The sequence below is a fragment of the Nicrophorus vespilloides genome, unplaced genomic scaffold (assembly GCF_001412225.1).
Source record: "Nicrophorus vespilloides isolate i.1.1-1 unplaced genomic scaffold, Nicve_v1.0, whole genome shotgun sequence".
NCBI lineage: Eukaryota > Metazoa > Arthropoda > Insecta > Coleoptera > Silphidae > Nicrophorus > Nicrophorus vespilloides.
In genome coordinates this window covers 232308-246636 of record NW_017096476.1, presented here as the reverse complement: position 1 = coordinate 246636, position 14329 = coordinate 232308, and the positions used below count along the sequence as shown (strand labels likewise).

General features: G+C 33.3%; 1 protein-coding gene across 2 annotated transcripts in view; it reads right to left on the bottom strand.

Moving 5' to 3' along the window:
- Positions 1-14329, bottom strand: part of LOC108557112 (transmembrane and TPR repeat-containing protein CG4341) — an 89143-nt gene that overhangs the window by 60078 nt on the left and 14736 nt on the right. For both annotated transcript variants that reach the window (XM_017913513.1, XM_017913512.1), the window contains 2 exons: positions 9511-10390; positions 7763-7877 (listed from right to left, as the gene is read on the bottom strand). In XM_017913513.1, the coding sequence (XP_017769002.1) occupies positions 7763-7877; positions 9511-10390 (995 nt within the window). The remainder of the gene's footprint in view (positions 1-7762; positions 7878-9510; positions 10391-14329) is intronic.

Below are 14329 nucleotides of genomic sequence, written 5' to 3'. Positions count from 1 at the left end.
CTCTGCTAAAGACATAATTCTCCGCTATAATCTGCATTATGGATTTTTTTCATCAATAATAATTATTATATACATGAAAATAAATGGCCAATAATTAATTTTGCAATTAGTCGAATTATATCAAACTGTAATTATTATTATTGGAAATATAATGATATGTTTCAGAAATCATAACTTTTTTGTTGGTTGAATAAACGTCAGTTAACTTGATTGTTCCATTATAATTAGGTAAAACTGAAGATCCAATCTATGAAAACTGGTAATGAGTAAAATGTTTTGATTAGTTAAATCAATAATATACTTTGTTCAGCCTCGGAGCAATTTATTTCAATCCATAAACGTATATTATTTATACAGGATTAAACAGGGTGTAGATGGTTGAAACCGTTCGAGCAAGTAACTAATTTTCCGGCCAATTGAAAATTGATGTCTGCGAGCATTTGCTCAAATGGGAATATGCACGCATCAATTGCAACGTCACCTGAGGGCCACTCATCGATAGCTTTTGTCCTTTGATACACAAATAACAATGCCCTCGGGGGTCAGGCAGGGATGGCAGTTATATGCAACTCCAAAACTGAATCCCTTTTTCTACTATTACCGGCGTTCGGACCGACCCGAATAGCATTTTCCGCTTCCGCGAAATTAATTCAATGCCATTTCTACGTAATTGCAAATCAAAATTAGAATTTTCAATCAATAATATCTACTGAACTGTTGACAAGAGATACTAATTATATCCAATTTCACAATTCTAATGAATGGTAATTTTATATTGATTTTTCATTTACAATATTTATTTCATTATTCAAACACAAATTTAGTACATATATTAAATATATAGTATTTTTTCTTGTAATCCATAATAATCAAATTTCACAAGATATGCAAACATATAACATAAATTATATAAATGTAATATAAATATGTTGTATTACGGATTATAAATTGTTGAACTATATGGAACTGTTGATATTGTTGAAATGAATTAGAATCATGAAGATATAAATATAGTATTAAATGCAATAGGAAGAATGAAAAGAAAAAGTAAGAAAGGAAGGAATAGAAGTATGACCCGAAAAGAGCAACATACGTTTCTCTCCCTTCTGTCCTTTTGATTATGTGGAGGATTAGGATTGCAATAAATTAGAAAGCAATGGTCCTTTCGGTAGAAGATCCAATCAGCTAAACGGGCCCGAATGCATTGCCAAGAATCGGTGCGCTTATCATTCCAATATGTTTTTGGCAAACCTTATGTCCCGCATCCTTGTTCCACTTTATTCCCCCCTAGAATCCCGACATTACCGTTTCAAATTAACATTTGCTGCGGAATTTATTTTTGCTTCGCGGCAACACGGAACTTCGGCCTGTTCAAAACTAAACACATAAAACTTTTCCTTCTAACATACTACAACTGAAATCAATTAGAGTACTTTTTTTTCTGTACATTTCTGTTTCGATCAGAAATCGGAGACGCTCATGCATTTTGTAAAAATCGGGCGCTTTATTTTATAGCCATGTTTGTACACTCGTATTTTATATCCCCAAGGCCCATACTTTCAATGGACAGCATAATGTGTATATTATTTTCAGTACAGACAGTTTCCTCCATTGTTTTCATATAATCTTTTATGTATGAGCAAATAACTTTTTATCATTGATTTTCGTCTATGTAACTCAATTAGCTCCAATCACTTTATATTTATATACAATTTCCATTAGACATATCATGAAAATTCTAATTTATATTTAATAAAACCAATTATTGAAATCATTATCAGAGAAAAGTATAATATCAGCAACATTAAATGGAAATATTTAAAAATACAAGTACTTATTGTAAAAAAGTACAATTAGTTAACCACGTTATAGACATAATACTAACTTAAATAATTTAGTAAACAAATTAACTTCATTTACCTAAATCTGATAAAACAACATAAAATTACAATTTGATTAACATTTCCAATTATTCATAATTATTGTAATATTAAAAGACAAAACAACAATTATAGAACTCTTAAAATGTAGCCAATAGCCCGACTTTACCTATTTCTATTATGAGATCTAATTTTTCTATAGTTAAGCCGAAATGAGAATCGTAATAAGAATTAAACTAATTTGAATTTGTCATAATTTTACCAATAATGTAATGTTGATTTACGAAATGTAAGTGAAAATATTAACATTTGATGGTAGCGGTCAATAACGGTCTTGTTTGAAAGTGTTTTGAATGTCGATGGGGCAGCGTTGCTATTGGCGAGTGTATTTATTGCAGCTAAAACGAAAAAGACAAGCTCTTATGCAATCAGGTTCAATTATCTTAAACTGTGGAAGCAAAACGAAAATCAATTTTCTCGCGGGGCTCGCTATCTGGCCGGGCAGTTGTGCCAGCCACTCGAGTAATCGGCCTGGTCCCCAAGCCGCCCCCCTGCACAGACAACCCACCACCACCCTTAGCCGCCCCCGGCCACCCTCAACCGTTAGACCCTTCAAACCTCCCCCCAAACACGTCGATTCGCGTGCCGTCTGGCGAAACATGAAATCACTCTCAATCAATCAGTCATCGACTCGCCATATAATAAAACATCCATCCATTGCGAAACCCTCAAACCACAACCGAAAGCGATTCTCAAATAAATAAATCTCAGATATGTTCCTGCTGGGATGTAGGAATTGATTAGAGTCTTTCTTATAAATCGTTATTGTCTTCTAGGAGGTAATAAGCTTTGTTATACGGCCGGAATATCGCATTACCTTCCGCCTTTGCCGAGCGCATTAACTTATTACTGCCATTACCGTAATGGTTGGCAATTTCGTATATATCCAATGTCTCCAATAAATGGAGAAATCGTCTCGTATTAAAATCCCGACAAATCAAGAGCAAATAGACACCCAGAAAAAATATAAAAAATAAATAAATTGTAGCTTTACAGTGGCATAAAAATAACAAATGCAAAATGAAACAAAACACATTCAACAAAATGATTTACTAAAATAATAAGCTTTGATTCGGCGAGAACAATCTAATTACCAAACAAAGCGCACGGGATCCGATTGGATTGATTTGATTTGAGTTTGCTACAACAAAAAAAAGAGAGCACGCTGCGCTTTCACTAAATAGCAATGTACAAGCATTGATTGTTGGAATTTGTGTACATATGTGTCCTAAAATTATTCCCTGAAATGCAGCAATAATTCAAACATTATATTTTCATCAAACATTAAACAATTCCAATCACCCACATTAGCATTTCACCGATCCAATCGCATTAATAACTGTGTACCTCCAATTCATTATGATCCACAGTTACTAGTTTTTGATCATACATTATGAATCACTATATCATCATATCTGATTAAAATATATATATAATACAGTGATCGGTTAACGAATAATTCGGACTGCGAACAAATTGAACAAAATATGTTCATAATAAGCACAATCATTTAATAATTCGATCAGGATAGACTTTTTGGTTTTATGTAAGATTCCTGTTAAGATTTATATAAAATATTTGTTTCAGGCGATTTACTTTTATTTATAAACTTACATTAGATGATACTCGACAAGTATCTGTAGAGTGTACATAAAATGATTAATTATATAATGTTATATGGTAAGTATTGCATACCATATTGTTTTAAGGAAATTGTTGTAAAGTTTTTAGTAAATATAATTAATTTATGAAGAAGTTGAAAGGAAAGTTGCAAATTATATTTTTTTGTTGTAAGTAAAATTGATGTAGCTGTTGAAATGTAAGATTAAATTATAATTTTAATAAATTGCGTCTGGAACGTTGAATTGTAAAAAGATGAACGTTACAATTTGGACGAGATTTTCGGCCGCTAATTTCATTAAGCCAAGAGCAGATTTGTAATTGGTCTGGATTAAAATTAATTATTCGGAGGGTGTCTTCAAAATTAAGTTTAGAAGGAATCAGAGGGTGAAACGCGCGTCGGAACATGCACCTCGAAAAAGCAAAAAAAAATAAAAATAATAGGAAAAATCGTGGGAGGTAGGAAGGTTGGAAAAAATAATATTTATGGTGGTTGCGTAGTGAAATGCGGTAGAAGTGTTAGTGCACCTGCGGGAGTAATTATTCAGGCATTGTGCGGCTATAGAAATGGGGGGGTAAAACCCGAAAGACCATTATCTGAGGGCTTACAAATCACTTGGCATCCAGAAGTCAATATCGTTTAACTATTACACCCTCGCACTGTAATGATTTAGTTGCGGCTGTTACGGCCAGACATCGGATATCTCCTATTGATTATATATGAGGCTTCCTTCAAACCCCCCCGAGGGCGGTAAATTTGCCACATCCGCACCATCGCCCAAGCATTTATCAAAGAAAATATCGCAATAATTATTTGATTGGATCTTTAATAACGCAAAGAAAAAAATAGTAGTTTTAGATGTCATCGACGATGTGAGATCAATTTCATTATGAAGATCTAAGCAGTTTTTTTTTCGGGTTGGGTTAAATTGCATTTGATCCACATTATTTTTTATTGGTAATACCATTGTCCTGGGCTTAAGTAAATTCATTTCGTCTTATTAATTGTACGGTTGGTTGGAAGCGGCGAAGAAAACATTTCAATTGCAATGGGAAAGCCCTTAATGGGACAGAACAAACTGAACTGAGGGGACCTTAATAGGATTGGGTCGATGCAACCCGCCCCCATAAACTACTCCAAAACTACGATTTGCCGGCCCGGGCAGCCCGCAAAGCGAATTTTCACTCGGCGAAAATCCCGACCCTTAATCCGTAAACCGCCGCCAGTTCGAACTGCTAAATGCTTGCTTATATTATACACTCCGCTTAGGATCAATTGATATCACGCCAACACTTCCAAAAATGCCAACAACTAAACTCCATCAAACTATTCATCATTCCATCGAATTTCATTAACAAACTTTATATATTTTATAAAAATCATTTAAATTCAATTTAAACTTCATGCTTAAGAATGTTAAATCAAAATAAGGAATCACCAGATAATCATCCAATTAAATAATTATCTGGCCATTAATTATTGTAATTAAATAATAATTTTTAATATACCAATCACATATAAACAAATATAAAACACGTATTTATATCATATTAAAGAAAAAGGATACAAGCCCTATTGACTTCTATTATACTTGAAATAAAAAATGTTCATCAAAATATAAATTAACAACATCACTAAAACTCTTAAAAGAAACATAATTAAACATGTAGGTAAAACTGTTAAAGAAATTTTCTATAATTATTTAATTAAACATAGCCTTAAAGATTTAATTATATAGATATTAAGTCACATGATTCTATACATTTAATGGCTTGAAACGTTTATGTCTTCGTGTTGCTATACTATTCTCAAGTAGGTTAATAGCTTATACAAGAATATGCCTTCTATTCTATCTCTATATCTGCCTTTAGCCTTGTGACACTGTTGCTTTAAATCTAATTGAAAACAACAATAAGTTTCAATCCTTTCAGATATGCTTGAAAAATTTTGTAAGTTCTTTATAATTTGTTTTTATTGATCTCATCAAATTTCTTATTAATTAATTAACAATTAGTATCTAAAGTTTAAATTTTATTAATTAATATTATATATTATATAAAATAAACATAATATATAAGAGGGAGGATTATTTTTAAATTGACATTATGTAATTTGTTTTCTTGAAGGTTCTGCGTAGCAAGCGAGCGAATTAATTAGATATGCTTATATAGGTAGAACGAAGCCCTTCCGTGTTTCATGAAATTGCGTTTTCATTCATTTCGCTATAATATTAATATGCATGTGCTTCCATGCGTACATATTATTTGTGCATTTAATTGGACGCAGTTGTTTTTCAGTCTCCCTCCTATAAATACTTGATACAAATATGGTGCATGCGCCTGGTCATAACACGACACAAAACAACTTTCATTTCCGTATTGTACATCAATACTTAAATATATTCACATATAAAGAAATATACCTAAAAATAAATTTGTTTTATAAAATAACTGAAAAACCCAATGGTTCTCTATAATTGATATGAATAATTATAATTGTGTAATTATTTTATTATTATTGTTATTAAATATATTTTTTATTTTCTTTAATAATTATGAAATATGTTTTATAAAGAGAATAATAAAAATATTTTAAATCAAAAAAACTATAACTAAAGTTATTTTAGGTCTGACAAAAAGTGATTTGATATAATCCTTTTGTGTTTAAAACTGGTGTTTGCAATGGTATTTGTGAAATCTCTGCATTATATAAAAGTAAACATAGGACAAAAATTTGTCCTGTTATCGTTTAGGGCTGGTTGGTAAAGATAATTCGCTTTAGCTGTTTGCGTATGTAAATTTAAGTGAATTTGCTGAATATAAAACTAAAAAAAAAAGAACGCATAGCAGAGTGTATATGGAGGGGAGGATGGGACGTAAAAGCAGAGCGATTTGTGGTCGTAATGAGATTCATCGAAAACTTTTAACCTTATAAATAACAGATTACGTAGGATTCAAAGCGAAATTCCCGATACGATGGGCAATCAAATCTACAAGTCTAAAATAATCCCATTATGTTGGAGGTATTCATTCCGCACGGAATCTGCGGACTGCAAACGCGACGAAAATATTGCACAAATATAATTTGCAGTGTAAAGCCTTTAATACATAGAGAGAATTACTTTAGACATTTTTTAAAAAATGGGTTTTTTTTTCTACTCATCGCATCGGGTGAAGCGTGCGAAAGCGCATGGAAATTTATTCTAAAATCGAAAGGCAATCGAATCTGCAATTCAAAAATGAAATTAACCCCTGCATATTCATGGATTCAAAATAACGTTAAATCCGATATGACTTCATTTGATATTTTCAAAGATGTAATAACAAAACTCATCATGTACAATTTCGATAAATGAGAGAAATTATTCAGTCGTTGTCCTTTTGGTCTAATTTAGGAAGAACTCAAATTTATAGTAAATAAATAATAATTATAAAAATAATCATATCTTCTTCATTCATATAATTAAGTTAAATGTTGATAATCCTGATAAAAGCATTAATTATAATGGTCAACGCTCCTATAACCCAATTAATTGATACTGCGTAATATTGAAACCGTGTTATAAGAAACTCAAATTCGTACCGTGTCTAGTCCACATCTAGTTCATATCGTCCAAATTGTCAACCCATTATTTATACATTTTTTAGTCTACTAATGCACTTGAGATAGATTTATCAATTAATGACAACAATTCCTATTCATCTAAAGTCTGTTCCTGAAATACTTCTTCTACATCTATTAAAGTTGTGAATAATTAAATTATTTAGAAACGACGTTATAGGAGAGTTTACTAGATTATTAAAATTTGTTAAGTATTAAGCAATAACAAATATTACATATTATATAAAATATTTTATTTAAAAAAAACGTTGTCCATTGTTGTCATTAAAATGTAGCTGCCATCAAAATACTAATATTTAAGTAATATTGTGTACATAATATAATTATTCATACTCTTTTTAACTTGTTGATTAAACATTTCCAATAAATACGAATTTCGGATTATATGTGTTTGATTGTTATGGCCTATTAAGCATTTTGTATACGATGATTGTTCGACCGTGAACTCGCACCAAAAAAAAAATTGGTTATAATGGCACAATATTAAATTGGAGCACGGCGAAACAAATAACACATGCACTAATAATAATTCGCTGTATGATTTATATGTGGTGGTGGAAGAGAAATGTAATTTACTTACAGGTTGTAGTGGACGTCCGCCATGTTGGGTCTGAAGTGGAGAGCCTTCCGGAAGGCGGATTCCGCTTCCGCCACGCGGCCCTGACTGCTGAGTACGCTACCAAGGTTTCCGTAAGCTGAAAGAGACAGAATTCGATAAACAAAATATATTCGCTTTATTAAATTCCTCCAGAACATCGATTCCCGCAAAACCCGAGCCCCCGAAAGCCAAGGAAACCCCATCCCCTCACAGCCTTCCACTCCTCATCCCTTCGCGGCACCGATCGCCTCCTTTTTGCTGCAACGTTCTTATTTCCGCCCACCCCTGAACTACATCCTTTGCACACAGGCGCTGCCATTATAAACAAACCGTTTAATTGAAATAGTTTCAGCTGCACTGTTTAATTTATACACATACACATATACATTTATAACACACTATGTGTATCGCTTCAAATTCAATTCCAACATCGTCTCGTCTCTCAAATAATTATTTTCTTTTTTTACGGTAAAGTGTAATTTTCAATTTAATTTAGCCTGGATCCCTCTCGTCTCTTTCTTGCATCAGATACAACCTATAAACGCAACTTGCAAACTGAAAAACTGAAATTCCTTTAATCCTCGTTTACACCGAAAACCCGCCGCAATCTCAATTATCCGTCTTGCTGCTTATCCATACCGAACTCGCATTTCTAACTAAGCATTTATTCTGAACTTTGCAAAAAGTTGTTTTCATCGAATGGAAACTTTATCGGAATAAAGGGAATAATCCACGACTGGTTGACAGATCCTTAAACACCCCGAATATATATGTATATATACTCTGGCTTACATATCTCCCAAAAGCCCCACGCAATTACATTATGCATTCATGATTGGCTGAAGATAAAAGGCACGACAAAGTCTTGTAAGAATTATACTTTTTTTTGTCTTTTTCTTCTTCAAATGATTTGAAATAAGACAATTGTATAAGTCAGTTTAATATAAATTTTATTATTTTAAATTTAATTAAATTTGCAAACATTAATCTTTGGTTAAGATAAATTTATCTCCCGGAAATAGTAGTCTCATTATTGAAGAAACATCATTATAAGTATGAAATATAAATATATTAACAAACCCAATATTCCTCAAAATCTAAATGTTGGGTTTCTTAATTAAAAATTCAATTCAATTGACAAATTTCATTACTCGAGGTTACTATCAATTCAGCAAAAACGTATTTTTTTAGTAATTAATATTAATAAGTTGTGGTGCAATTATGTAATGTGTTCTAGAAATAGTTTTATTATCCACAAAGAAACTGTCACTGAATAACAATACTCTGAAGAGTATTGATCTACGAAATAAATGAAATTAAAAAAGTTGTTGTTTATTTCACAATGTCATGCGATCGGTAATAAAATGGAATATTCGAGTATAATTCGCGTGTAATATTTCTGTGTAGAAGTATTGCAGTTGAGTTATCTAAATGTTATTGAATCGAATCCCGACAACGGTTCATTTGTGTGATGCTCGAAGCGTGGGGCGGGGAGAAGTAATTACAGTTTCTTCGAGAATCGAAAATGGGTAGTCTTAGAAGGAGGGTGGTTTTATTGAAGCGATTCGTGCATCGGCTAAACATCCCGGACTCGTGTTGCTGCAAAGTTAAACAGATTCTGACGTTTCCCGAAGCACTAAATAGATTAATGCAGCACGCGATGTTGAAATGCAGGAAGATATCCGGGCGCAATAAGATTAATTGGACGAAATGTTATTTTGGTAAGTTACCTTTGGGAGGGTTGATGGGCACCGCCGAGTGGTACAAGGCTTCCTCACTAGTCCAGTCCAGGTTGCGAACGGTTGTCCTCACGCTAAAAGCGAGAAGGGTGAGGAAGAGACAGATCGTTGCTGGTAATCTCCAACTTTTCTTCGACCATATTTGGGCAGCACCGAGTCCGATGAGCAAACACAGACCGGCGCTGGGTAGGTACAGGACCCTCTCGGCGACGACGAAGCCGACGTAGAAGAGTATGTTGGTGGCCGGGAGGAATGGAAGAGCCAGGAAGGCTATAGCCATGAGGATGGCCGAGAAGGTGCGGACCTCGCGTGTACTCCGAACGGGACTCCTTTGGGCAGACCGCACAGGAAGTCGCCAACAAATGCACGTCGAGTGAAGACTATTGTTGTTATTATTCGAACGGCACGAGGCGGAGTGCAATTCAGAAAGGCTCTGATGGCACACCGTGCAAGGACAAAGGCGTCCTTTGTCGTCACTCGAAAACGCAGTCGCATTGTCGCGCGCGCCCTTTTGTTTACCAGATAGAAGCTCACGATAATGTCCACGCTTCCATAAACCATTCACACAATATCTAATCACGAGGAGCATGGATCCATAGAAGGCAACCGTGCAGCCGTTGCGGATGTCACCGAAGCCCGAAATTCGCGGCACCGCGTCCATCCCCCAATCGAAACTCAAACTGACCGGACACAGCATCAACCACACATTCAACACTGGCAGATACGTGAATGTCAGAAAGCGTGTCAACAAATTATTATCCTTTGCCGTCGGATTGTCTGCAGTTGCGAACTGCGGTGTCGGTCCTTGCAATCGTGCCATCAACATCACCATCATCGCTCCGATCAATACAAATCCACTCTTCCATTGTCTCTGCAACAAAACATTTCATATTACATCCTGTAAATCCCATCAACATCAAACTCACACCATTGCATTGACATAGTAACATCATCAACAATGAAGGTATTATGTAATTAAGTACGCTTTAAGATACAGAAAAGAACTAAAATATTTTAAAATTTGTATTAAATTTTCACTATTTTAATATCTATATTATTCATCGAATTTAATTCTTATTTTGAACCTATTGATCAAGCAAATTAACTTCAAACAGAGTACTACTATAATTGAACTAAATTGTAAAATGGTACTACGAATATATTTATGTGACATATCTGATAACTAGTCATTATGATACTTGTAAATATTTACATAATTAATAGTATTTAATTCTACAGATACATCATTTCATATGTTTACGAAAATATATCATCTTCGCAGAAAATAAATAAAATGTTATACCGTTTTATATTAAAATGCGTTACATAATTACTATGCAAATCTGACGTCGCACCCTAACGAGATCAGTTTCCGTTTAATTACCATTTGGTTAAATCTCGACTTGCGCCAATTCGCAAAGTTTAAATAAGAAACTTGAAACTCTCTCCACGCTAAGAAAACAACAGATCTGCTAGTGTGCAAATAAGAATTATTTAAATAAAAAACAAAAAGAAGTTATCATTAAATTAAATGTTATCAACCGTTTTTTAATATATGAATAAAATTATATTTATACAGTATTTTTATTTATTGTATCAAATAAATTTACCTAATCCATATTTCATTTTATAAAAACTTTTTTATGCATTATGGATTCATAACTTTATGATGCATACATGTTATGAAACTCAGAAAATATTACTGTTAGTATTTAAAATAAATGGTTGAGAATGCTGATATTGCAATTCGCTTTAATAAACTTTCGTCTTAATTATACTTGGCAAAGTCGAGATTTGGGTTATCAATCTTTTGGACGGTAGTCGACACAAGTTAGGCCCGTATCCGTCTCCGGTTCTTCGCGCCATTACATTACACGAATAGCACCAATAAATCGCTGGTAGCTCCAACACAGCTATGGGCCTCTCTCTTGCCGCCTATACCGAAGCCACCGCCGCCGCCAACCGGTCTGATAAACATGTAAATAGAGACTCCCTTCAACCCTCTGCACTACCTAAAACCCACGCGGACACTTCATATTTATGCCTGCATCAAATTACAATAATTCATTAGCCAAAGAACGGAGGAAATTCGATTTCTGACGGTATCAGATGTCCGTGAATTATTGCCGCATTTAAATCGCACAATATTAAACCGAAAAACGAATGGAGATGAAGTCAGGGGTTAAAGCATACATCAAAGCTTTTGTTCCCCACAGAAAATATAAGCTTGAGGGTGAAACGACCCATTAACACCAAAGCAAAAAAAAACAAACTACAAATCCAATCTATAAACAACATTTACGCATTTCTTGTGATCAGATAAATGCTATTAACACAACGCTGTAGTAGATCATATCCAAACTGTTATAGCATATTATATTCCTTAATGGTAATCACCCTATATCTTCCTTAGTGGGAATTCCCAGAGAACTAGCATTAGTCATCGTTGATTACTATAGTAGCCAGTTTATTGACTCTAATCAGTTATTTATGATAGCGAACATTACTAATGCTATAGCAATTATTTTTTTCTTTCTACCTTAACTTAATTACCTATATTATACACAAATTATATACAAACTTCATTTACATTTTCATTAAATTATAAAGCATAATGTAAACTAGTAGGAAAGTCTTATGAATGAAGCAATTATTTACTTAGCAAAACTTATATGAAGCGATTTTCATATATTAGGTAATTAAATATCAGACAATCTTAAAATAAATCGTGCGCTGTTAATAAATGAGTATCGACTAACTAAATACTCCAAGTTTCCTTCTCCATATTTAATTGATCATCCGCTGCAATATCTCAAGTGGCGGAAGTTGCAAAATGCGTATTTATTTAATCGTACTTGCGCAAACTTTAGAGGAGATGAAACGAATCGATGCAAATTTAATGTCTCAATTTGCTAATAGAAGCAAAGAGAATGAAAAATGACGTATAATGCGCTGAGCCCGAGCATCCAAATGAAATATAAAGGTTATAAATCTTTAGTAGTTGAAGCAGCAATACGAAACAAAAACAAACTAAAAAATAAAAGAAAAATTGTCCATGTTCAACAAACAACTCTAAATAATTATAAATAATGATGCATCGCAGGATACGTTGGGTAATTTAATTAATAACGGTCACATGGTGTATTCGAAATATTATACATTTTAATTAGCTAATTAAAGCTGTTAATTTTAATGCTGCACGATTCTTTTCATCACGACGCACACTTTTTTCATTTTGTTATCATATCGATGTCTGCATTGCAGGAAAAACATATATTAATTCGGCTTAATTATTGCATGCGAGCATTTCGAGCATATCCAACTACAATAATAATATTAACAATTTATGATATGCACCATAATTATAGAGCGTTTAATTATGTAGCAAGCAATTTTCAGTAAATATTTCCCCATTACAGCATCACTCTAATTACAAACTAGTTTTGAATTGGACCCCTGGGGATGATAAGATGAAGACAATTGCAATAGAGGCGCGCACATGCGATCTATTCATTTGGAATTAGTAATAAAAGTCGAGGGGGGTGAATTACCAGGTTTTCGGGGTTCGAGCTGGTTGATGGGGTGGTTAGGAGGATGGAATGCGAAATATATATATATTAAAACAAATTGGTCCGAAATGAGGGGTGGAAAAAACGCAATAAATCGCGCGGCTCTTTAACCCTTCGCGTTGTAATTCTCAGTCCTATTGTAATTTATGATAGAATTCGTTTTAATAAAACGAAATGAGAAACTCTCCTTCTGCACGGGTAGATAGTAAGGATTTGCAGTGTGTAAATATTAAAGTATTGCAGATTGCTGCGATCTTTCTACTGTCAAATTAAATAATGGAACGCAGTTACAGTAAAATTTATCATTTACGTAGGAATATTGTTAATTGTTTTCGGTATTGTTGGCGATGCGGCATCCGGCAATTCTATTATCTAAGTAGTCTTCAAATGTAACCGTGCTGCGCCATAATTACCTAATCAACAGTTCTCAAGTTAATTGCCCTCTGGAGAGTATGTAACACACCACACAAGTAGCTACGCTATATTCATGACAGTTACTTACTACATCATTTTAAAATTATGACACATAATAAATTCAAAATGTAAACGAATTCAAGGCAACGATAGATCACACAATTTAAAGAACGAGACAGTGGAATTATCTACAGAAACGAATAGTTTATTATTTGATAGAAGTTATTGTCATCTCAATAGCGATACTGATTTATTTTTATTTAAAAAAATAGTAGTGGAAAAAATTGAGAAATATTTTCAATTAATTCAATTCCAATTAATCCTTTTGGTTTTGATTCTAACTCATACTATTTACTAAGGATTTAATAATTGGTTTTTACATTGCAGAAATAGTCAATAGTTTTATTATTTGAAATAACGCAAATGCGCAAATGATAGCAGACTTTGGTTATATACTTCTTCTTCCTCCTATTGTTTTGTAGAAATACTTAATTGTGTCTCAATAGATATAGAATATGTAGTTATCAAAGATATACATTTAAATTTGCACAACTCAAGAGAGCTGACTTCTTGCCAAAGCAAACTGAAAGTATTGGAGTAGAAATAGTTTATAATAATACAAAGTATAATGTAAAGGTAGAATCATTTATGATAAAATTTGTCTCTATAAATATTGGACCGTCCTTGCTGCGAAAGGATTCGAACTGAGTAAATATTAAAGCACATTTCTCGGCTGCAGCAGAAGCAGCAGGAGTTTTCACGAATCGTCTGATACACGTACACTGCGAAAGATAATATTTTCCTTTTCCGGATGGATAGATGAATGA